This window comes from Neodiprion virginianus, chromosome 2 (assembly GCF_021901495.1).
Source record: "Neodiprion virginianus isolate iyNeoVirg1 chromosome 2, iyNeoVirg1.1, whole genome shotgun sequence".
Lineage (NCBI taxonomy): Eukaryota > Metazoa > Arthropoda > Insecta > Hymenoptera > Diprionidae > Neodiprion > Neodiprion virginianus.
The window spans coordinates 36,870,420-36,895,270 of NC_060878.1; the positions used below are offsets into that span (position 1 = coordinate 36,870,420).

Consider the following 24,851-nt stretch of genomic DNA (forward strand, 5'->3'; position numbering starts at 1 on the left):
AACTACAACGTGATATGCCATGTTGAATCGACGCATGAAGAAACGAAGCGAATAGCGTTTCTTCAGTCAACGGATTAGTCAATGGACTCCAAATACGCGCCACGCGGTATTCAATAACATGTAAGAGCTGTTGAGCTTACGTGCATACATATTATACAGAAAAGTAATAATCTATACAGAATTTTGGAGTAATGGCTGCAACGGTAGACCGTGTGTCAAGTCTTGAACCATCTGAGGATGAGATAGAAGCAGAAGAATTAGAGGAAACACTGAGAAAAAGAAAAACGTCAGAACCTGAACTTGGAGAGGTTAAATACAACAAGAAGTTTACCACTCCTCTGAGAAAGAAACGCAGAAATCATTACGACCCGGTAGAAGAAGCCAGGTAAATGAACTTGAACCATGATCTTTCACCTACGAAACAATTCTTCATCCCTTGTATTTCAAATTCAATCACATCTCAATAATTTCCAGACTCGAAAGGCTCGTATTCGGTGACCATATCGACGTCATTAGCAACCTTCTACGAGATGAGCACAATGATTCTAAATCACAGACACCTTTGTCCAAGGTTTCGACCCCTAATGATGAGGTGGACGATTCTGATGACAATGAAGACAATGATGAAAAAACCGATGACTCTGATTTAGATAGATCGGGTTCAGAAGATACAGAGCAAGATACAGATGCTGATTCGGGAGTCGAAGATGAAGAATTGAAGACTGAAAAACAAGTGGCATGGGTAGATGATGACGAAGAAGAAAACCTTTCGTAAGCAACAGACAATAATACATCTAGTGTTGAAAACAGAATAAAATTTGTGTTGAATATATGTTGATTCATTTACTCAACAGCGTTGAAGAAACCTTGCGTCTGCAAGGGCGAAGACTGGCTGTGCAGCGGCCTGAAAAACACTACAAAGAACTGCTACGAAACAAGTACCAACAACTTGTTGGCACTCCTAAGTGGGCTGAAATTAGTGCAAAAAAGGAAACTGGCTCCGAAGAGGATTCAGACGACGAAATATTGCGGGTACTATTTAAATCTCATCAATCATATTATAACCATCGATGATTAATTAAATTATGAAGTATTTAGTTTTTCAATTAGTTTTAGTATTGATGTTTCCCTGCTATTATCTCTACAGCACAGCAGTCATTTGATAACACCAAAACCTAAGAATTTAGCACAAGGAACAATCGAGTTGAAAGCTCTAAAAAATATAAACCAAGAAACTCGATCCGAGGGGCCTGTAATAACAAGTCTTCAATTCCATCCAACCTCTACAGTGGCATTAGTCGCTGGATTATCTGGGATATTGTCGATATTTCAAGTGAGTCAAGAGTGATCCACTTTTTAAAAAAATTACAGGGAATCTCAATATTTGCAACCAGAGTAATAATGAAAAACTCGCAATAATTTCATCTTCTATTTCGTCAGATTGATGGTAAACAGAATACAAAACTGCATAGTATGCAGTACCGAAGATTTCCAATAAATACGGCCAGGTTCACAAAAGAGGGATCAGAAATAGTGGTAGGCTCACAACGCCATGCTCATTGTCACACCTATGATTTATTGGCTGGAAAAACGTACAGAGTACCACTACCACATGGCATCACTAATATGAAGGTACGCAGAAGACAATTGCAAGTTTGCTAGGTCTATGGCAAAATCTAATGCTATCCTGGTAACATTGATTACAGAACTTCGAAGTATCTCCCGATGAGAAATTCATCGCCGTATGTGGAAGAATGGGTAATATATACATCCTGACTACCAAAACCAAAGAACTTGTGAGCACTTTGAAGATGAATGACCAGTGTAATACTTTGGCATTCTCTCCTGACAGTAGGAAACTTTTCACACATGGTGGTAAGTTGAATATTTCTGAAGTTGTAATCAATTTATAATTTGTTCGGAGGTAATCAAAGAAATATTCTTCTCATATATTTAGAGGGAGGCGAAATTTACGTATGGGACATGAACGAGCGTACCTGTATGCACCGAGCTATAGATGATGGTTGCTTGTCGGGGTCAAGAATTGCGGTTTCACCTAGCGGGCAATATTTAGCCACTGGAAGTAAACAGGGAGTAGTTAATGTCTACGACACTAGCACAGTCTTAGACAGCACTAATCCCTCCCCATTGAAAATAGTCCTGAACCTTGTTACTTCTATAACAAGTTTGAAATTTAATTCTGCGTCAGAGATTCTTTCAATGGCGTCAGATGAGACGGAAAATGCATTTAAAATGATGCATCTACCATCAGCTACGATATTCTCAAATTTTCCAACATTTCGAACAAAGTTTTTTAAGCCCATAGCTGTAGATTTTTCTCCCGGCAGCGGGTATTTGGGAATTTCAAATAATAAAGGCAATGCTTATTTGTATCGGTTGAAACACTATGGAAACTATTAGTTACTAAAATTACGAGTTGATATCGTTTATTAGTTATTCATAATTATTGTACAAAATAAAGCATCTTATGATGACTAAACGACGTAATCCGAGTTATGCATATAATTTCACGATGATTTATGAGTATAATATGTAGCCATAAAAAGCTGCGTAAACTCTTTGATGACACCTTTGATGTAGACGTACCGATATTAAAGTTTTATCACTCTTTGTTTTATATCCAGTTACATAAATGGTTTGACCTTTCCATGGAAAATGAATGTGGGGCTCCAATAGTGCAAAATATTCGACCTAATACTTACAGAACTTGCGTTCGATACCCCTTAACTAGCAAAGTACATTAGATGGAAAATGCATTAAAACCCATGGGCTATGATATATTCAAATTTTCCAACATTTCGAACAAAATTTTTCATGCCTATAGCTCTAGATTTCTGCCAGCAGCAGGTACTAGGAAATTTTAAATAACAAAAGCAGCGCTTTATTCACCGGTTAAAACGTGTAAGTCTGTGGTTGAAACACTATGGTAACTATTAGTTACTATGTACCGATAGTAACATTCATCGACATTACTATATGTCGATGGTAACACTGCACATTTAATCAACTATGATGATTCGTTTCCATAATCAACCTCTGCGAGTATACAACTATTAGAACCAACTAGTGTATTCCAGGAGGGCAGTATTCTCCATAATTCTCCATAAATAACAATACCTACAACTTGCGAATAAAGTTAGAAAGTGGTGAAAAATTTCAACGCATATTATAATCCCTATACCGATTAAAACTATCAAACGAAAAAATGCTCATCTCAGGATTCGAAGCCCGATCACATCAAATATAAGTTATAAGTTATTTTATATAAACGCTGTAATCACTTGGTTTTACGTATAGATAATTACTTTTTTTGATGATCAATATTACCAACTTTTCATGATTTTCATATATGGCTATAATAATGAAATGTATTAATAGCACTGTATCTGGTATTTTTGTGAGATGATTATTATATTAGATAGATGATTGCTACTCACTCATTTCTATAAGAAACATCAATGATGGTGATTAAATGACATTTGATGAAAAATAGTAGACCATGCATGCAATTCGTGGTTGCAGAATAATTTAATGCATTCTTGAAATTGAAAATAAATTAAAGCTCATAGAGATGAGCTCATATATTATAATTATCTCAATGATTACAAATAATCAGGACTTTAAATTTCAGGTATGTATTGGCTTTTGTAAAATGTTCAACTTTATCTTATTAGAATATTGTAATAATATAAATTTACCTGAATGGTTCGGCAGAGAAATGTTGCATGGAACAACCTTCACATGTTTCTTTGAACATTTATATCACAAGTATGTGAAATTAGGTGTACAACCCTAAGTTGGTGAAGTCCCTCAATTTTTTTGATGCTTCGTGTTTCACTAAAAAAAATCCGTACAATATGATGCTAACAGTAAATATGTTTATACAAGAGAATAAAAATTAGTATCTATATCTTACAACATTTTGCGTCCGACCAAAATTCACTGCTTCATTTCTTTACACTATTTCACAATCTTTATTCCTACCACATCATTATTAGATTGGGTGTGTAGAAAATATCTAAAAGCTAACATTTGGTATGGATTCGTTCGCAGAAAAACAAGTTGCACTCCAAGTTGTCTTTGATTGGCAAAATATTCTCGATCTCAATTTTCAAAATTCCAAGTATTCAAGAATGTTGACATCAGTATTCAATGCTATTCTATTTATAACACCAACGTAACACGCTAATACCTGGATCATTTCATTACTTTGCTCATTATTGTTATTATTTTCCTTCGAAAACATAATTATTCTATTCTCTATCTTTCTTGTCCATCTCGGACTTGGCAACTTTAATATCTGTTTCTAATTCTTCTGTTGGCGAATTTTCCATATCCAATTCTTCACTCCCAGGATTCTTTTGATGAATCGGAGTGAGGAACACTAGCTATTGGTCCCCGGCTGATGTTGAAAGTGCATTCGCATCCCCGCTACTACTCTCAACTATCAGCATAACTGTCTCTGCAGCGCCTCTTACACATTCTACCTGATGACCAGCCCAATCCTTTCGTTGGCAGAACGTAGAACAATAAGGCGTACGCCTACACAGCGAACACTCAGCGAAAGCTTCGCGATTGCAGTTGGCACACTTGGGAAAACATGGGAAAATTCATAATGAGCCCATGTCAAAGTGTAAATCGACAATCGAACTTTTGAAATAGTCAAACTTACTTTTTTGTTGTGTGTATCCGAAGTTGGCTGCAGACCAACTGTTTCAATTACTTCACCTCGGACATTGAGTTGCGCAGCAAGAGCTTGCTCTCGCTTCTGTTGCCTATTCAATTCTTTGGCTTCGGCAAGAGTTTGCCTAAATTCATAGGCTAGTTTCAACATCTTATTTGACATTTCGTCGAGCTTCTTAAAAATATCTTCGTTTTGTCCATTTTCAATTTGATGCACACTCTGCACAACTGTTTCCTGTTCTTGTGATTGTTGTACCACCAAACCATCTGCTGATACAAATTGAGACCAGCTTTCCTTATCGGGTACAACAACTTCAGTGTCACTGTCGTCATTGTTACTTCCGTCTCGAGAATTGTCACTTTTGTGTTTGCGATTTGGAGTCTCACCATCAGAGGTTTCTCGCGCTCTTCTCCTACGCTTGTAAGGAGTGAACAATCGCACTGGGCCAGTCTGCAGCATAGACGCCAAATCATGTCATCAGTTGTCAGTAGCAATAAAATCAATACAAAAGTGAATCACCAAATTCAAAAAATGAAAATAACGATACTTACAGCGCTATCGTCGTCACAGCAGGCTGCACAAGTACAGGATGTGGCATGTGGTTTCAATATCTGTTCATCTATCAAGGTCTGTAAACTCCTGCCCCCAAACCTTATGCTACGTTTCCAGTCTTTACTTGATGCTCTTCCACAAAGAGCTTCAAACTCACTAGGTGTGTACCAAGTATCTCCAAGTTTTATGCAACGTCCTCTTCCCCCTGACCCAAATCTACTTTTGTGCAGTTCTGCATTAGTGTTTTTACACCTAACTGGCAGTACAGCCATGTTCGCAGACTCTGACCAACTGCATATTGGCTGCGAGTTGGCTGTTGTGACATGGATTTGATCACTATCATTTTCATCTGTACTGTTCTGGATTACGATATGCGTCGCTTTCAACTCCCCGTTCCAGCGTAAAGGATCGCTATCCTTGTCATGACGAGGCTCACAGATAAATCCATTATCCACGCATAACATTTGCTTAAATTGACCAGAGCCCGGTAGCTGAAATGTAATTAATAGCACGTGACATTTGATCTTTGCTGGCTAACGCAAATCTTACTGATGCAAATTTTTTAATGTATACTATTTTGGTGGCGGATTAATATTCCTTGTCACACAATGTGATAATGTTCAAGTGCAGCATATGTAGACAATGGCGGCTAAAATCTATTAAAAATAATTCTACACAGATATTGTGTAGATAATTAAAATATTTTTTCAGTCGTTTACTTTTAATGAGGTACCGTATTTGATATTCTCCAAATATTCTAAAGATCATAAGAACTTTGGGAATTGAATTGACAGTGTGTTGACTTAGCAACTACGCGACAGGGTACCTGAGAATTTAATCATTTCGAATTATGTATAGTTTTCCACAGAATATCCCCGAATTGGTATTCTAATGAATATCAATGATTGCAATTACTCATATTCTGCAATAGAACTCAAATACATAACGTTGACATAGAGCATGCAGTAAAGGGATCTTGCATGACAACTACTATCATGTATTCAATAAGCTTTAGCAGTTCTCTTCATTATCTCAAAGTGCAATAAGCTGCGAGACAAAAACTTTTATTGCTCAAATATGACCACTGTTGGTACCCTATCCGTAGCACGTTCGTTTTATAGCGGAATTGCGTCATAACCTTGTAAAATGAGTTCATAAAATGTTGATGGTTTGTTTTAGAAACTTCTGAATAAGATACATAACCAAATTATTGTTATACAAAAACAAAAAAACAAATGATGACTATTTTTTCCACTACAGATACGATATTGCAAATCATCAAAACTGTGCACTCTTGTACATTAGCTCTTGTGATACATTATTTAGACAACCAAAGGCAAAGGCAGGTGTACAAGCATACAAAAGCCGATGGAACGTTCGACAGAATTGGAACATGGCTAGAGTGAGCGTACCGAGTAAGCGAAGGAATGTAAACAAATTTATGAAGTTGTTAAGAAAACCAATAAATTGGATCAATCTTGGAGCATGTAAACCCTCGGATAATAAATATTATGGTAAAAGCCTGGGCCTGTGTAAGCAAATACCGTCCGTGTAGGTTATAAATCGATAGCCCACATACAGACACCATGCAACTAGCTACCGGATAACGAATGGGGAAAAGATGATGCGATTATTCAAAGGGGTGGACATTTTGGGGTGATGATGGTCATATGCTCACAACTATACGAATTGACAAATGACATTGAAAAACACGTTGAACGCTGATAGGTGAGAAAATTCGATCAGACTTTTTTCGAGGCCTGAGGCGAAGCGATAAAACGTGAGAAATACGCGGAGCGTAATCGTCAAGCCAAGTACCTGCAGCTGGTCGGAGGTAATGACGTTGAAGGTGGTGCCATTGCTGGAATTAGCTACCCCGATGATCGAGCCAACGGGTAGCGAAACGGGAACGCCGACCCCTGGAACGGAGGAAACGTTGGCCGTGACAGCAACAGGATGGGCTTCGTGTTCGCCCGTTAGGGCAGCCGACTCCTCGGTTTCGCTCGTCAACGGTTCGGACATGTCCGGTAACACAGCGACACTTTCCGATGTTTGATTCTCCTCCATTTCGGCTGTCCTCGTCTTCAATGGCGCCAATACTTTCGTCCTCGCAGTTGACTATCGACTTCCCACGTGATTGTCTTTAACTTTTCCTCGAGACCCGCGGTAATCAAAATACGCCCTGCACGTACCCAGATACAAATTTTCCGACCCGTTGCCCATGTAAAGCTATTTTAGTTTCCCCAAATACCGAATAGATGTCAGTCGCTGGACATCGACTAACGCGGTCGTAGTACCGAGCACGATGGGTAACTATACCGCTCTGAAACATGCACGGAGTTTCTTCAACGCCGGCATCGCGTTTCGCTAATTCATACTCTCCGACAATTATTATCACCGTTATTTTATCATCAATTGGTCAGTTGCCTGTTTGGACTTTGATTCAACCGCCACTTTGTGAATTGATCGGAATGCATTTCTCGTCTTTTCAGAATTTCAATCTCTTATTCATATTTACCGACGGAATTTCGTGCCGTGCCGTAATTCCAAGTTAGCTTTAAGCGTGTGCAGATTCATTTAGGGCAGACCGTACCGTTGTCGGTCAGACTTTTAAACTGCGACAATTTGTTGCTTTGACCGACGATACTTTGTTGTTTTGTTCTTGCTGTATTGAAAATTTTATCTCATAACTCGTATGCAGTACTTAATTTAGAGCAAGTGGAGTTTGAAAAAAATACCCACAGAAACTGTTTTATCAACCTTCCCAGGGACATCGGTTGGCTGTCGGTATAGCAGTTCAGTTACTGTCAGTAAGCTACCACTACAGTTGATTCATATTGCAGAGTTTGATTAACAGATGTCTTCGCACTGGACGTTTATTCGCAAAATTAACGCAAAATTAAAAATATCATTGGATTTTAAAATAGAAGATACGAGGAAAAATACATCTATAAATTTCTAAATGCAGCAAGAATACTGCTTAAAAATTACAAACAAGAATTCAAGTTCCAAACCTTTAGGTTCTTTTTAGTTTTCCCGTTATTTAAAATGAACGTTTTCTTGTTTTTCTCTCCAAATTAGGTAAATATTGTTAAAAGTATGCAGCTTAGAGAACCATCATCCAGAAAGGTTCAAGAAGTATTATTCACAACATTTGAAAAAACAATTTATGCGAGAAACATTGCATGGCATCTGTGTACAAAATTGCGAATATGTATTGTACAGTTGTATAAATTTTGGAGTGCACCGTAATAACATTTTGCGCACAGATTAGAATCAAGTTTATATAACGCTACGTATCACGACTCGCGCATGTATCACGTTTTGTCGTGAACTCGAACATTGCATAATTTTCGTAAAGTTTTCGTCGATTTATCGTTCATTGCGCGACAGAAAGCGGAATATTTCCACTTTCCGTATATATAACATCACTTTCAAACATAAACAGTAGCCGTATATGTATAATATACGTATATATCTCGTACGTATGTATACGTTTGCAAACCTTTCCTTGGTTAACAAAATCCATATTCATTGTTTAATTACAACGTGTTGTTCAGTTATTCCTAAAGTCTGTTGAAGTATGCAAACTCGTTTGAAAATTCTTCCGCAGTTGTGTTTCTAGCGGCATCAACTGATCGTCTGTACAGGTGAATAAACTTACCCGTACATGCCTTATACGTGCTTTGATAAATCTCTAAATGCACAAAGGTTGAGTCCCTCTTGTATTTTCCTCGGGCAGAGCGATGTTTATAAATCGTGTGAACGAACCCGACTGCACGACCCCTGCAGCAGAGCACGAGGATAATGATGTTATTTAGAAACTCTGAAAAGTAGGTAGCCGGTGAAGTAATGAATCGTAACATTTGTTCAGGCTTGAAAATAACAGTACCTGCTAATATATGTATGTATACGTATATATCTGTCTTCGCCGAACCGTCGAACTGCAGTATTTTCTCAAACAATCCCGGAACTACTCGACGAATTTTTAACCGACGTTGAGATCAGTTAAATACTTTGCTGCGAGCAAAGCGTACAATTTAAATCACAGCCAATGAAAATTTAGATAAATAACCTTTTCAAAGGTATAATAAAGATAAAATTGTTAAATTCGCGAACCGAATTTCTCATAGTCACACGACCGATTTTGCGATGAATTTTTCTATCAGTTATAATTGACGTGACCACTTCTCCACGAGAGTGTATACTTATTTTTCATCGTCACAAGCCACGAAAATTTTCTCAATAACTTCTCACATTTGGACTCGAGCCAGTAGAAAATTTCGTAGCGAGTTTATGTCGTTAAATAATGTAATGTAAGATTGTCAGTGTATGAAAGATGTAAAATAAAAGCTCGTTCACTTTTATTCATGAAAGAAGTAAAGCTTTAATTTATAAAAAGTAAAAAATTGGAGGAAAAATAGGAATCGCAAATATATAGGGATACTTTTAAAATGGTGTAGCGTTTTCGCAAGTGAGATGGGGGCGATGCACCTTGAAATTGTTCTCTCATCCAGCGATCTCACTCTTGCTTTCTGCGCGGGTAAACTAATTAGTCGTTAACGAGTTTTCTATCAGGAAGTTCATTCTACTTTGAAACTTTCTCGGATCGCCAAACGTACAAACTGTTAGAAACTAACTGATACGAACGGCGCGTATACTATAAAAGTCTCAGAAAGTGTAAAGAACTTTTGTACAATTCTCTGAAAACGCAGCGTCTATTTAACATCAGGGATTAAAAAATTTCTATTAACAATTTTTAAGACTTTCTTACTACTTTTGTAATCACGAGAGAAAGAGAACAGAGATCATGCTAATCGTGCTCCAAGGCGTTCGAATTTACGCAAGGTAGAATTCGAGAATGTGGCCAGATTATAGGCGCGCATAAAAACGAGAGCTTCAAACGCTCCGGATCACTGAAGGGAAAAGTGGAGACAATGGAAAATAAAATTTTGACAAAATGAAATTAAAGTCCCCTCTCATGCGTCAATATCCGAGCGATAGGAACGTAAACCAACCGTGGTCTGATACAACAAAGAGCATGGGTAACGTAATTACACCCGTCCAACGAAACTTCACCGCTAGCTACGTGTGTATAGTATATTCCAGTCGTGGACGTACATGCATACGTGTCACAGGTTCGCATCAGGCAATCCATCGCCACTCCACCAACATTAAAATGGGGTCATCTCGTATTCCTTCATCGTTTTATCGTAATCAGTTTTTCGAGTTAAAGTGTATTCAAAAACTTTTTCAGATTTTTCGAGCGAGAAAATTTTATAGCGCGTCGAAATTGCGAAAATAATATCTTATACCTAAGCAGCAACAATGAAAAAGGAAGGACATGTGTCAAATCTGTAATGGTTAGAGTCATGTGACGAGTATTTTTCAATCACTTTATCCAATTAAAGAATGGTGTTGCACATTGTGGCGTATTTGGCGTGGAACGCCTCACGTACGTATACGATGATACGTGTCTTCTTCATCCTTGGAGTTTCCTAACACCGTCTCGAGTCTCTCTTAGCTCTCTCTCGCGTTTCTATTCTCTATCAATACCAGCGTAATCTATTTTGTAGCAAATAGGGCTCACGACCCTCAGACAATGGTTCTCTGCAGTCTGTATACACCCTGGTTCAAGTTCGTCCATGGTACATCTATATCTGTACAATATCCACTCAATGCGGAGTATCCGCAGCACTCGCATTTCGTCCCCCGAACAATAATCATGTAACTATATAATGCCTGATTCACTTGTGGAATATTCAAGGCACCTGCACTTACCACCACCTAGCGCAATGCAGCCAACTAATTCTTGACTTTGAGCTTGAGGGGGGATATTGCTTCGCCTTTATCACGACGCCCATACCCGGGGGAAATCGAATCGTTTACGCGATAGAGTGCAGGGAAAAACCTTTTATCTGATCTTCGGTACGACCCGTCCTGTCATATCCTATATAGATCATTACACGCCCGATGCCAGGCGGCAACACCCGTAAAGAAGCAAACGGGACGTGAGGGGGCGAAATTTACTTTTTGTCGAATATTACCAAATCACTGAATCCAGTTACATAAGACGATACTGTCCAGTAATTAAATTGTTCGTGGTTTCTACTCGCCTTAACTTATCACCAACCATCCTACGTGTAAGTTATTTTTTCATTTCAAAAGAACGACATGATTCACAAAGCTGTTATCAGGTAATCTGTCTTTAAACCAAAATCTCAATTCTCGATTTATCAGACATGGATTGATATTTCGGTATTCACATCTACTTTTGAGCTAATTAATTGATTACAGAATCAGCCATTTTGCCAAGCCCAAAATTCTATATACATATAAGCATGTAGCACTGAATGCCGATTTCAATATCTCGCACCCTCGGATCCCATTCGGATTAAGTCTAAACGAAAATAAAAGAGTTACATCGTAGGCTCGAGTCGATCAGCTTTCCCCTTTCTACGCAACTCGCACTTTGATCTCGGAATCGTTTGTAACAAATCCACATAGCAAGTTCAACACTGGAAGCTTGACAGCGGTACAGACTTTCGGTAATATGTGACATATATCGCCGTAACCGATTCCTTGCAGTATAAGAGGAAAGGGTTAATCGACTGCTATGAGCTGATCATAGAAGTCTGCTATAAACATACTGTAGTCTGGAATCGGATAAGTTGGAACGGTACCCGAGTATTACGATACCTATTCACATTGAAACGCCTACCCTAAAACGTTACACACATCCGCACATACACACACACATACATACGCGGTCAGAGGAGTTGAAGGCGTAGAACCCGAGGTTTTAGGTGCGTATAACGGGGAGTGGTGTGCCGTGATCCCAATCCGATTATATCTCCTCCTCGATCCCACGCCAGCGACTCTTGTCAGATACTCCTTATTACCCTTAATGAACCCAGATCTCTTCGGTCCTTTCGCACCACTCGTCATTAACTCCGATTCGGCATTGAGCACGGGTGCGTAAAACCCTTTCTAGGTTACTCATACCAGTAGGTGGAACGCGATTCTTCACGTGAGGGCTTCTACAATTCCATCTAGAATGATGCCACTTCAACGCGCACTTGAGCACGGACCCAGTCTCGGTTCGCGAAAAGCCAAACAGTCGTATCTTGGGCTTGAAAATGGACTCGACAAGTGCACGGTTTTCTGTTCCATCTCGAGTTGGTTCGAATTTGTAGTATTTTTAAGAAACGTGTAACTTGTTCACTTTGAATTTTGTCACTACGGTGGATTTTATCACTGAAGTTGCTTGCGAGATGAATTGGAATTGGTGCGAAGCTAGGCCTGCAAACGCATTAGGAGCTTTCTGATGAATTCGTGCTCTCATTGTACGCATCTCACCGTGGAAATTATTCGGGTTTACGACTCGCACCTCCGTCACTCCTGCTTCGCCGACAACGGTGCGGGGTAGAACCATGGAAGTCCTCCCAGAGCCGGTGGAAAGGTGTTTTAATGTGTTTCATTAAAACGGTCTACTGCGGGTTTTCGGTAGAGTCCCATCGGAGCGATTTATTTGATGCGCCCCTGTTTATTTCCGGTTACGCGTTTCATTACGAATCGTCCGGCCACTGCAGGGTGGAAACTGCTGGGGAGGCTTGAATTGACAGCGATGTTATGTATCGTTTTATTCCCGAACCCAAAGTCAACCCACTGACCAACCGGAATGAAAGGAAAATTTATTCGCTCGACTACCGCAATTTCACCTGCTCTTATTTCCCTCATTCTGTGCCCATATAGTGAATAATTCAAGAGGTGGATGATAAAGTAAACTCCATGGATTAATACAACCCAGTTGAAGTATGGGCGCACAGTTTAAAGATGCGGTATATTATTTTATCGATCATTTCCTCGATCGTTATAATTACGAAAACTTCCCAGCGACTTGTATTAATGTGCATATATATTTCGGCGAGCGGACACTCGCGCTGCCGAGGGTAGTGATACTTATTTTCGTGTTTCCCGGTGCGGTCTGGTGTCCCCAGAAGGACATTAAGCAACCGCAAACCCGGCTAAATTACTCGCACTTGCGAATTGCGAACTAGAGGCATAAAATAGCTACATACCCGAGAAACGCTCTCTGGGTTGGCCTGGGCTCGATCTCCGAACCCTGAACCTTGGACGCTGCGAGCCACGGAACCTCGGTTCAAGGGGTCAAAGCGACGATCCGTAAGAGCCGATAGCCCGGCGACTTGTGCCACCCGGTAATTAAGCGTTGAGAAATTCACGGCTACCAAAGTCGAGCCAGTAAACTGTAATAGTTCTACCGAAACTTGACCTCGGAGCTTCGCTGTGATCTGCCCATAACTTTCCACGCCCAAATTCTGCATCCACTGACGGATCCATTTACATGGACCAATTAATTACTCATCAAGGACTTCTCGCTTTTGCTTTACGAAATTGAACGCTCGGTCCGATCGCGCCGGCTCGTTGCCTATAAACATATTATCTTCTAATTTTCATTTCGAAACCTGTGCGCACGTTTTTTCGCGAAAAGCTGTCTTCGAAGAACTGATCAAAAAAATTACCTTAAGAAAAAGGGTTATCCCTTTGCACGGTTCCGACACACGGACGCAACACAGAAACGCACATTCGAAGCGGCAAGGTGTAGGTATAGAAATCTTGGGTATATCTGTACCCTAATAACCAGTCCCGCACTGGAGCGAAAGCGTTAATGCGGGAATTTAGCAAAGTGGATTTCTGTCCCCGTGCAGCAGACATAGGTGTATTATACCTATGTATATACGCCCCTGGTCCCTTATCCGTCGTTTAATGCTTGACGAGGGCGAGGAAGATGAGGGCGTGTGACAGGGCGATATTAGAGCACAATGCCGGATTTAATTAGGTGTCGTATGGCGCGATTCGGGCTGGTTGTCTTCGGGCTCGGTGGCTGAGCGACGCCGCGACGCGACGCGACGCCGACGCCCCCGAAATTCGCCTGGTCCTTTTGCGACGTATACATGTAAGGGACAATGCCGCGGGGGGGGTGAAGGGACCCGCGACAGGTACGCACCTACGCACACCTATACGACTGTATACAAATGGGTACGATTCACACCCAATTAACTGCTACGGACGTGTTCGCGCCTTTTACGCGCCTCTTGCTAGGCGCCTAAACTGTCCGCGTATATTTTATATATATATATATATATATATATACATATGTAATATGTAGCTGCTACTCTCGTAACGCGACGTATGATATAACACACGCGTTTTCACGTTTCTGCTTTATTAACGCGCTCAAATTCTTAATACTCTTGTACTCTGTCCCCCTCTGCCCCTCCCCTCACAGTCCGCTAATCACTCTCTGTCACACGCATTTTCATCACCCCCGGGATCTTAAAACCGGTTTAACAATTCCCCAGGCACGATGAATTCCTCGCAATATTTGGATGGTTTAGTTTTCTGTCTTACGCTTTTCAGGCTGTAAGGGATGGTGCTGAAGGGTTGTGATGTTTAGAGGAATCACGTGAACCATCACGCATAAAGGTGTTCCAAAAATGATGGGACATCCGATACGCGTTTAATGAAAGCTTGCTGATATTGAGCGAGGATTTTTGACGTAATCCAATATTGTTCGATTCTCGCTATATCGGTATAATTAAGCTCATTTTGCAATGGTCCCATGTTTCGGAAATGGGATTATTAAAATTTATTTCTGGGAAATAGGTATGTAACGGTTTGAAGCTCGATTCACTAGAATTGAGCCTGTACGTATTACTTTTATGCAGGAATACTAATTAATGCTACTGGAATAGCGAAATTTTATTGGCATTTTCGCGAGGTGATTTAATATCGGTAAATTACGGTGGAATTCTGTGACTAATTTTTAAAAACGAAACGGAATCCATGCGAACACTCGGGGAAAAAATTCTTCTCTGACGATACGAAATGATTATATTTTCGTTTATATACACGCCCAGAGTTCACACGGGAGTGAGGGTAATATGGATTAACAATAAATTGTCGGATTTGTTTTTACGAATCACAAGATCAACCGATCGAATGCAGGCCAATCGAGTACAGAGATCGAAACGAATGTCAAAAAAATAATTGAATGTAAACACTTTGCGTTTGTTAATTGAAATTCAATCGCAATGACGTTGAACGGATAAAATGGTAATAGTAATAATGCCACAACGAAACAGGATTTATGTCACAGCCCCCGAACCTGCGGATATTTTCCAATATCTACAGATTGAAATATTCCGGCAGACCGTGCAGTGGAGTGATACATAATATGCGACGGTGAACGGGGCCGCGATTATAGGCTTCGGGAGTTAAGACCCGGGAGACAAGAGAGTCTTGAGGAGATCTCAACGTTAAATACAAAGATGTCGTCTGCCTTGGGCGCTCCGAGGCTCAGGGTAGGAAACCCGGTGAAACTCGAGGGCATTGTGTGCCGATTTTCAGCGTGTCACGCTATTAAAATCTGAATTTATGAGTATGTTCAAGTTATTATTCAATATGGCGCAGCAGAGTCCCGCATCATACAATACCTACCGGAGCTCTCGTTCCATTGTCGTGCAGATGTATAAATTCTCGCCAAAGAGCGAAAACCTGGAGTGTTGGCCGCTGTAACGTCGCTCCTCGGAGCTTCTCGAGCGCGTTTCGTTTAATTGAAAGCACCCGAAATTATACGATTGTGAAAAAAAAAGGAACTTCTCGTAAACGTATCCGGCGACAATAATCACGGGAGAGAATCTCGGAGCTGCTGATATGCCGGTGCAGCCACTGCAGCTGCGATGGCGATGTGTTCGTAACATCTGGCGGCCAATGAAATGCAGGCTTCGCTGGGCTGCTAGTGACCGTTACGACCGCTGAGAATTACGATCGCGAACTCAATCTCAGTCGCACGATTCGAACGTGATTCGAATATCGAAATCCGGTTAATAATCAACGACCGCGTTAATTATCATTACTCGCGGATGAACGGATGGAGATTATACCCGTCCAATTTCTGGCAAAAGGAATCGACTCGCTTCCAAGATTAACAACCCGTTAAAGCGGAATCAGACTTTGTTTCCTCCGCGAATACGGATCGTCAATTTTTTCTTTATTACTATTTTTCTTTATTTTCTCCGTGTATAAATAATAAGAGGCAAGTTTCGCTGCGGGTCTTGAGTGTCAGAGCGTATACTTCGTGGTCTCAATTAATCTGTGAAATCGATTCAAATCGGTGTGTACAGCATGTATTTTGTGAAACTCAGGTGGTTGGAAGATCCGCGACGTGCATTTAATGCCTTTCGCGAGATGCTGCGGTTTTACACATTTACAATGTAACTACGCGCAGAGGCACGGGTGGGCTCCAAGAGTATCTTTTTCGTCTAATGAGGCGAGTGAATGCACTAACAAGGAAGAAAATGAGGGAAGAAAAGAACTGAGAGAAAAACACACGTAGACGCACACTCACCGAGAATGAGGTAAAAAGTAAAATTTGAAAGGAACTTCTCGACCGTGGTCTCTCGTCCCCCTACATCTTTCTCGCTCCTCAACTTCGTTCTCCCTGAAGCTATCTTCTCAACGCTGTCAAGTCTCGACTGATGAAAGGATTTTTGCCCTCCCTGCAGAAAACGACCATCATACAAAAACGGACCTACTTTGAAGAGATTTCGCAATTTAGTACTTCACCTCTTTCTCCACTCATCCTTTTATTTAATTAGGCCCATCATTCCAACCCCGATTGAATAAGTTTGACCAGAACCTTAACTCCTGCCTCCTCCTCTTACTTCCACTTTACATCATTAGTCTGATTTCAATTTTCCAAGTATAATCTCAACGGTGTTGCAAATTCTCAATTAAGGAGAACGTGTAGCAATCAAACACCATAATTCACGTATTAAAAAATCAATGACTTTCACTTCGCCGTTTATTCACCAACTTCGGCAATAATATGACCGGCGGGACTTGATAAATGTACTTTAAAAATGTCGACATAATCTGAACCGCAACAATTCTAAATGAAAAGTTTTTTAGATGGCAGATACTGTAATTTCGTAAACTTACGCGATTGGAACATTCTCACGAAAACTTTTCTCTTTCGTTTATAACAGACAAGTTATGTGAATTATCAAAATTGGAAAATCGTCAATTCGACGTCGGTTCACCAGATCAGACGAAGAGAAAGTTGTGCAACTAAACCAAATCTTGGTTTCCCGCATGCTTGATGATTAGGTAAGAGTCACAAGCAGTTACGTCCTCGTATGACATTTTTCCTGAAAAATTCTGTGATCCGTAACGAGTATTGTTAGGAGGCAACGACCACCGAGAAACATTCTTTCCCAAATGTCGGCACCAAAGGTCACCTCATCCTGTCCACCATGCCACTCGATCCATAATTAAGGTGGCGCTACGGCAGCAGCTTATAGTTACGAGATTTTCCATCGCTCCGATACCGCACCTCAATTAAAACGGAGCTCGACCAGCGTCGGGACATGTATATTGTATATAACCAGTGAAAACTCGTTGTTGCAGTTACCGACAAGCTGAAAATAATTATCGAATTATTCACCACCATTATACGTTTATAACTCTTATTTTAGTCATTCTTCCTTATACCGTGTAAAGAGCAATGCGAAAATTTTCTTCAAGAACAACTGTGTCTAAAAAAGTAAAAGCTTCTCGGTGAATCCGGCTTCAGAAAAAAGAGCAGCGGACCAAACGGATTCACGTGCACTCGGTTCTACTTGGCGCAATTCTTCCCCGATTCATACAACCTGACATTACAGTAACTCTCGTCGAATTAGGCCAGGATAGCGACATATGGAGGTGACTAATTACACGTGACACATGGCAGAGTGGTTCCGTCCATCGAGTCCTAGCGTTGGGATGATCCCTGCGGCTGTGCCGAGTGATTATATAATACGAACCAGGGAACAGTGGCGTGCAGAGGGTGGCGACCGAAAATACGAACGAACACATCAAGTTCTCTACGCAGATTACGTCTTGTTTGCACACTGAGAGAAATTCTTAGTTCCGGTTACCGCTCAGCTCTTAATTATTTTAATTTTATACCCCAATCGAAAAATATAGTTCTAGGTACAAAATGAAAATTAGTTTTCTAGCTGTTACCATAAAGTCTAGTATCCGTTACTATTCTTTCTCATTACGATCACTGTTGCTGTATTTTTCTTGTAACCGTTGCGAAAATTTAATGCTTGTGCAACGATAAATTGACGTCAAAGCGTTGTTTAACTAAAAAAGTAGATTAAACCTCAGAAACTGATTTTGCGTTGCAATTACCAAAAAAGGTTCGACAATAGCGCAAAATGGTTACGCGTACCTCGTTTTCCGTAATTCCAACAATATTCAAACAGTTTGTTTTAACGATACCCGTTTTACTGAATTTTTGCTAGTTACTATGAAAAATGAAATTTTACTCAGTATACAACGAGAGTTGACGGCGAGAAAGAAGGAGAGAGAGAAAGTTGAATTAACTGGAGTGAGTTTGGCGAAATTTTTCACCATCCTATTTGTCACTTTTTATCGCGTCGGTCCGCCGGGATATAAAACTATATTCCATGGTGAATGAAGTCGACGACATGCGAATTACCGGTCGATGCTGCAGTTGCACGATGCTGTCGCATCGTGCCGCACGTTACACGTCAAAGTGTCGAAGGTTTGCCTGAGTAAACATCTGGACGAAATTCACGATGCGAACAACGCGACACTCGTGTCACACTTGCGTGCATGCACGCACCAGGAAGGCTGGACTCCATTCGTCAGTGCATATGCTCCGAGTCGAGTCGGTCATCGTGCTTAACCACAAATTGACTGCTCGCGTCGGTCTCCATTCGAACGCGATCCGCGGGTCATTGATCAACCCCATTTGCCAGCTGATTGGCTTTATGACGAAGCCAATAACAACTGGAATGATTATCTCGATAAGGGGATGGGGGGTTGTTTGCGGGGGATGTTGATGGTGATTGTCGCCCGTGCCTCTACGCGTACGCACGGATGTGTGTGCTTGCGCGTGCTTGTACGTAGAAAACGGTCGAAGCGAGGGTAAAACGAGTGACGTTCGACAGAGCTGCTGGGGTCGAATCGCATTCAATTGGTTTTAATTCAATCTGCTAATTGATAACCGTGGGGTGGCTCGTCTTTCTTCTCAACCCAACTATCTCGCGGCTAAAGCTCGACGGGAGAAATTTGCAGGGACTGAACTTTGACGGTGGTACAAATTTCGCCGAGATCATGCGAACGTCCCGTAGGTACTACACTCGTTGCCACGCGGCAACAGAGACCCAATTTGAAAGACGTTGTATTGTCATTTTGAATTGACTTTGCTTTCGTAGAACCGCCGTTGCACGATGCAATTACAGAAAATTCTGCGCCACTCGGTAAACTGGTACTACACTAGATCACGGAGGGGGATGCGGTGGGTAGGGTGTAAAAAAATTGGGTCGATTTTCTTCCGAAGAGAAGTGATTTTGAGAGGATCTTGCCTCGAACGACAGCTGACAAGGGGTAAAAACGGTATCCAGCTTAACCCCCTCAGACATCCGATAGGCAATCGAGAAAATTGTCTGGAAATGCTGAAGCCAACCAGGTTTAATCGACTTAATCAACGTCTTTGTACGTCAAGGGTGTCTCTCGGCTCCGACAAGGTTCACCGGACGCCCTTCTTTCCCATCAACTTTTACCCGTGCACGCGTTGTGCCCCGCTGTGTGACGAATGTATTTGTTTTCTCGATCCTCCAACCCCCGTCTTTACGCGTCCATCTCTTTATCTCTATTCCTCGTTCGGCCGAAGGCGCAGAGTCTTATCTATCCTCGATTACACTTCCGGACGTGAAGGTAATCAGCGTTTTATTACGGCCGATACTTATCGTCAAGAAACAATACGTTTCTCTCGTATCAGAGTCGCTTCATCTTTTATTCACCCGCTTATACCCGGTATGAGAAGAAGAGGGTAAAAGGAAAAACGAGGAAAACAGAGTAAGAAAAAAATAAAATAAATAAAAAAAAAAAAAAAAAACAGCCGACCGAAAGACGGAAAGAGGGAACATAATAACATTAGGGTGGCTGTACAACCCCGCAGTTTGTCTCGGCTACGCCGTTCGACGTTACGGCCGACCGTCGACGTCGCCTCGCATTGCATTGTAAACGTTGATGGGTCAATACGAAAAATGAGTCATAAACTCGGGAGGTAAGTATAGACAATTTTCGTGCCATACCGTGGACGCCGATTAACCTGCCGGGGTTTCGGTTCGTGTTACGCGTCTATGAGGCTGCATGCCGTCGCCTCGAAACCACCCCTACATTATAAGTATACTTGTCCGCCGCTCAAGCTTCTTCGCGGTCGAGTTTAACCGGCTGCATACGAGTCGAGTCTCAGGGTGGTTGGAGGTCGACGAACCGAGCGAACTATAACACTTCGAGTCATGTGCACCGTATACCACGGCATTAAGCATAACTTGTCCCATGTTCAATTGTGCCGAGGAAGATGGGACGCGTGCTTTCAGCTCGCACAGACAACTTCGAGTACCGCGTTGCCGATTTTGGTTAACGTGCTCTCAACTGGTATAATAAACTTGCCGTTCAAATCATCCGTTTTACACTAAATTTTTCTTTTCATAGCTCGTTATATACCTAACTGATGGAACTTACCGCGGTACCTATACCTGGGCGCGCGAGGTGAAGAATTAACCGGCGGAAGTCTCGAATCGAATTTCAAAAGTCCCATTCGCCACTGTAATACAAGCTTTCCGAGTGATCCAAGAGTGCGTGTGTGCCAGGTATATATATGTATATCTATACGCTGGGATTTATACTCTGTCGCGTATAGTCGGCGTGATTAATATTCATTTATCCTTTACACGCGTTGGATTTAACGACCGTCGTGTCTGCCCGGCGTGCACTGCCTTACCGTGACGTATGACCGGGTGTGTCACCGAATGAATATTACCTATACATAGATACATACATATACATATATATATATATATATATGTATGTATATATGTAGTCGTCCCACTCGGGTATCCGAAACAACTCACCAATAATTTGGATTAAGATCGTTGGTTTTTCGTTGTCATAACGGTTCGCAACCTTTGGAACGGTGGCAGTGATATGTAGAAGGTACAAAGTGCCGAATTGGAAAAGAAGGTGATCAAGGTTCTAACCGAGACCTTGACGTTTATGACTCGTCGTGAGTGGTCCTCTGAATTTCGAAGAAAAAGAAGAAAAAAAGCGACGAGGTGTACTTTCGGGCATTAAGGATAAATGATGAAAAGCTTAATGGAAAACGTTATCCATCGCCATTAAAAACTGTGTAATAATAACAAATGGCACTTTATCTCACACCTACGTGTAATATAGCGTGCGAAGTAGAGAATTCTAGGCGAATGATTCGACATCGTCTACATATATGTATATACCCTCTTAAATTCTCGGAATGGAAGACCGCTATTAATCTCAATGAGAAGAATGGCCAGAGGGCGGAAACTCGAAGGAAAAAAATCGATTCCTTACGCGTAACCGTGACGGTTAAACCCGTAATAACGGTTTTCGAGAAGTAGTGTGATGGCATAATAATCTTGAACGTCGTGCGGAAGAAATTTTGATCAGCCTCAACCAGCGCATCTAAATTAGCGCCAGAGAAATCCATGGTCGGGCTATTGTTCGTTGAGGCACGCAAGCCGCGGCGCGGTATTCAGTTTGTACTGCAGGTTGACGTAAAGCCAAAGCGAAATGTGCGCCCTGCGGAGAAAGAGAGAGAACTGAGACCCGACCGTAAATACCTGGGCATCCCCTCTTCATCCTCCGGGAATTTCTACCCTCATCTCGGGGTGGCGGCACGCGGTTCCCCGTATCCGGGTTTCGGACTTCCGGCTTCATTTATATAAGAGTCTCGAACCCGTGGATGAACCGTGCGTGCGCCCATGGGCATTAGGAGATATCGCGATTTCATCTCGATAAACAACCGATCGTTTATCAAAACGGCCTCTGCTGCTTATGGACGTGATTCGCTAAACTTGTGCGCAAACACCTACGTGCGAGAAAAATCGACGATGTTCTAGCCGACGAGAGGGGGCGAACGGGGAGGAAACGGGAAACGGGAAACGGGAAATGGGAAGGCGGCAAGGGGCGGGGGTGGCGGGGTGGCCTGTGCGTGACGGCAGAGATGGATGTTGCAGGGTGCAGGTCTAACCCGACAGCGTTCTCGAGCACTACAACATTATGTATACTAACCGGCGAAAAAATGCTAACGGACTCTTGATCGCCGCCAGTACAGAATGTACGTTGCAGGCAGTCGGCCGCGTTCGCGCGAAAAACAGTCAAGCCGCGGTTAGGACTTGAGGATAAACCGTTCGGTATTTCCAGTGAAAAATAGGTGCGTAAAGAAGAAGAGAAAAAAGGAGGAAAAAGAAAGATACCTATACACAAGTGTTATAGGTATCATTGGGAGTGGGGCTTTCCGAGGGTGGCTGCAACGTCTCCCGGAAGGCGTTCATCCGTCTTCGTTTCCGTCAAAATTTGAAAAAAAAATACAATCGCGGGCCTTCTTTCTTAGCTCGGAGTGTTCCACGAAATATGACTTGTATCTTCGTCGTTGTCAAATACCGCGCGATTTCTACTCGCCGAGGCAAAGCGTAGTGCGCGTCTTGACGATGGTGTTTAATTTACAACCGCGTTCTTCCGAGGCAAACATCTTATTTCGCTGCCACGTACGTCTGCAGAGTGTAGTACAGATGTTGTAACGTATACAACGCTTCAGGATATCCGAATACTTATATTCGACGAAGCTATTCCGGGTTATTTTCACTCTCGAGTAAAACGGATATTGCTCATTAACCGAGTTATTTAAATATAAATATTTTTCGCCCTCGGTCTCTCTGCCGTGGCGATACGAAAAAACCGACCCACCGGCGGTATCGAAGGCGTAACGAAACGACTGGTGGAACGAAAATTGGAACGGCGCGAGAGAGTTGAAAACTTGGGTAATCCGAGAATGAAATTTGATTGTAGGTTGAGGGAAGGCGTTAGCTCGGTGTGAAGAGACGTTCAAATTTCTCCGCTGCAAGGGAGACGCGACGACTGCAGCTGGCTGCCCGCGACTGTGAGGGAATTCGAGATAGAGTTGGCGTGGAAACGGTGGAAACTAATGTAGAGGCATTGTTAGGCAAATAGTTGAACACGGTCCAAGCCAAAGTCGCGTAATTATACGATGTGCTAGGAGCGAACCTGGAGGTTGGCCATTACTCATACTTTTCACAATTGCGAATTGGTATACACGGGGTGGCTCGGCAGTTGCCCCGTGAAAATTGAGTGGAAATTGTTGAACGGAAGACTTTGATCGCCGGATCCCGCCCCGCAAGCTCGAGGATTTATCTATCCGAGATCTCTCACTCACTCGCTCACTCACACGGTAATACAATCTTGGCTGCAGCGCGGCCTCGTTAAACCGCCGAGTCATCCCCGAACGCCTCGATTTTCACGCTTCAAACACCTTTCACCGTTGGGATTTTTCCGCTTTTATACGCTGGCCGCAAATAGCCGCGACTTCGGTCCCGGTCTCTCCGCGCTGGCCGAGGGAAAACCGAACGTCGAAGCGAAGACGGAGACGAAGACGAGTCCGGTAATCAGGATTGCCTTGGAGTAATCGCGTTAGCTAACCGGCCGCACCACTCTGGCATACTGATCGCTGATACCACGGCCCGGAAATAGGTAGAGCCAACGTTTGCACCGGTCACGTATTCCCCGACGTATATACGTATGTACGTATATATCACTGGATGCAGACCCTCCCCGATCCTCCGTCTACCTCCTGATCCGCTGCAGGAAGAATTTCGTTAGGTCACTCGATCATAGAGTTAAACGGATGTACGGAGCAGTCGTCGCTGGGATTTGGAAGGACAATCGTGACAAGGTAACGATTGTTCAGCGTCGATTGAACACCGTCATGTTTCAATTAGGCTGAGAACAATTAATCCGAGTATTGCCGATCGCGAACCGAACTGTGTATACGGATAAAATACTGAGAGCGTATAACGGACTAAGAGTGAAAATGATTAATACCCGTACACGGATTTACCGCAAACCGTAATTTATCACGATATGCTGCAGGTTGCGGAGGGTTAGCTAATTGTGTTTGGAAGTTCACATGCACCACCGTGAATCAGTTGTACTATATACATAAATCTGTATAGCTGTGGAGCAGAAATTGTACGGTATCAGATGCGTAGCGAGGAGAGTTGGCGGCGTTAGGTGGTGTAAAGTAATTACGAAACTCACCCCTAATTCGTAACGTGTTTGCAGATTCTCAAGCGCAAATCAATTCGATTTACCTGCAAGTACAAAATTACTGCACCTTTAATCCTGCGGACAAATTGTCGCGTTTTCGCTGCGACGTAAAAGTTGATGGATAGAAAAGGGGTTGGATCTAGTCGGCGGTGAACTGCCCCGCTCTCCGGCTGAAACAAAAAGTGCGAGAGAGAAAGAGAGAGAGAGAGGTGTAAAAAAAAAAAGAAACAAATATGGAGAAAGTGAAATTTCATCCGTGCCCGAGGCCAACGGCGAGGCCGCGAGGCGTCAGATGAACAACTGTTGCATCCCTTGGCGCTGGAGCCGATTT

The 24,851-nt window shown here is 42.2% G+C and overlaps 2 protein-coding genes across 3 annotated transcripts; one reads left to right on the forward strand and one right to left on the reverse strand.

Annotated features, from left to right (window-relative positions):
• The first annotated feature begins 70 nt into the window (after window positions 1-70).
• LOC124298877 (U3 small nucleolar RNA-associated protein 18 homolog) lies at window positions 71-3,211 on the forward strand. The gene is made up of 7 exons (XM_046751457.1): window positions 71-385; window positions 475-771; window positions 855-1,032; window positions 1,148-1,333; window positions 1,441-1,632; window positions 1,707-1,875; window positions 1,958-3,211. Exons 1-7 carry the CDS (start codon window positions 192-194, stop codon window positions 2,419-2,421), a joined length of 1,680 nt encoding a protein of 559 aa, XP_046607413.1. The 5' UTR covers window positions 71-191; the 3' UTR covers window positions 2,422-3,211.
• LOC124298879 (deformed epidermal autoregulatory factor 1) lies at window positions 2,349-9,041 on the reverse strand. Of its 2 annotated transcripts, none has more exons than XR_006906907.1 (5): window positions 7,076-7,577; window positions 5,257-5,748; window positions 4,694-5,155; window positions 3,938-4,610; window positions 2,349-3,858 (listed from the first exon to the last, which is right to left on the reverse strand). XR_006906907.1 is itself a non-coding variant. In XM_046751460.1 (5 exons), exons 2-5 carry the CDS (start codon window positions 7,322-7,324, stop codon window positions 4,410-4,412), a joined length of 1,404 nt encoding a protein of 467 aa, XP_046607416.1. In that variant the 5' UTR covers window positions 7,325-7,580; window positions 8,922-9,041; the 3' UTR covers window positions 2,349-4,409. The 2 variants fall into 2 exon arrangements, 1 of the variants encoding a protein (XP_046607416.1); XM_046751460.1 differs by adding an exon at window positions 8,922-9,041 and having other exon boundaries at window positions 2,349-4,610; window positions 7,076-7,580.
• Window positions 9,042-24,851: the final 15,810 nt, after the last annotated feature.

What these genes read in the sequence shown, in the direction of transcription:
- LOC124298877 (XM_046751457.1), top strand. Translation starts at nt 192, where the DNA reads ATGGCTGCAACGGTAGACCGTGTGTCAAGTCTTGAACCATCTGAGGAT. An exon ending in GACCCGGTAGAAGAAGCCAG is followed by an intron (nt 386 to 474) that starts GTAAATGAACTT and finishes AATAATTTCCAG; the next exon opens with ACTCGAAAGGCTCGTATTCG. An exon ending in GAAACTTTTCACACATGGTG is followed by an intron (nt 1,876 to 1,957) that starts GTAAGTTGAATA and finishes TCATATATTTAG; the next exon opens with AGGGAGGCGAAATTTACGTA.
- LOC124298879 (XM_046751460.1), bottom strand. Translation starts at nt 7,324, where the DNA reads ATGGAGGAGAATCAAACATCGGAAAGTGTCGCTGTGTTACCGGACATG. An exon ending in GCTGTGACGACGATAGCGCT is followed by an intron (nt 5,156 to 5,256) that starts GTAAGTATCGTT and finishes TCTATGCTGCAG; the next exon opens with ACTGGCCCAGTGCGATTGTT. An exon ending in CGGATACACACAACAAAAAA is followed by an intron (nt 4,611 to 4,693) that starts GTAAGTTTGACT and finishes TGTTTTCCCAAG; the next exon opens with TGTGCCAACTGCAATCGCGA.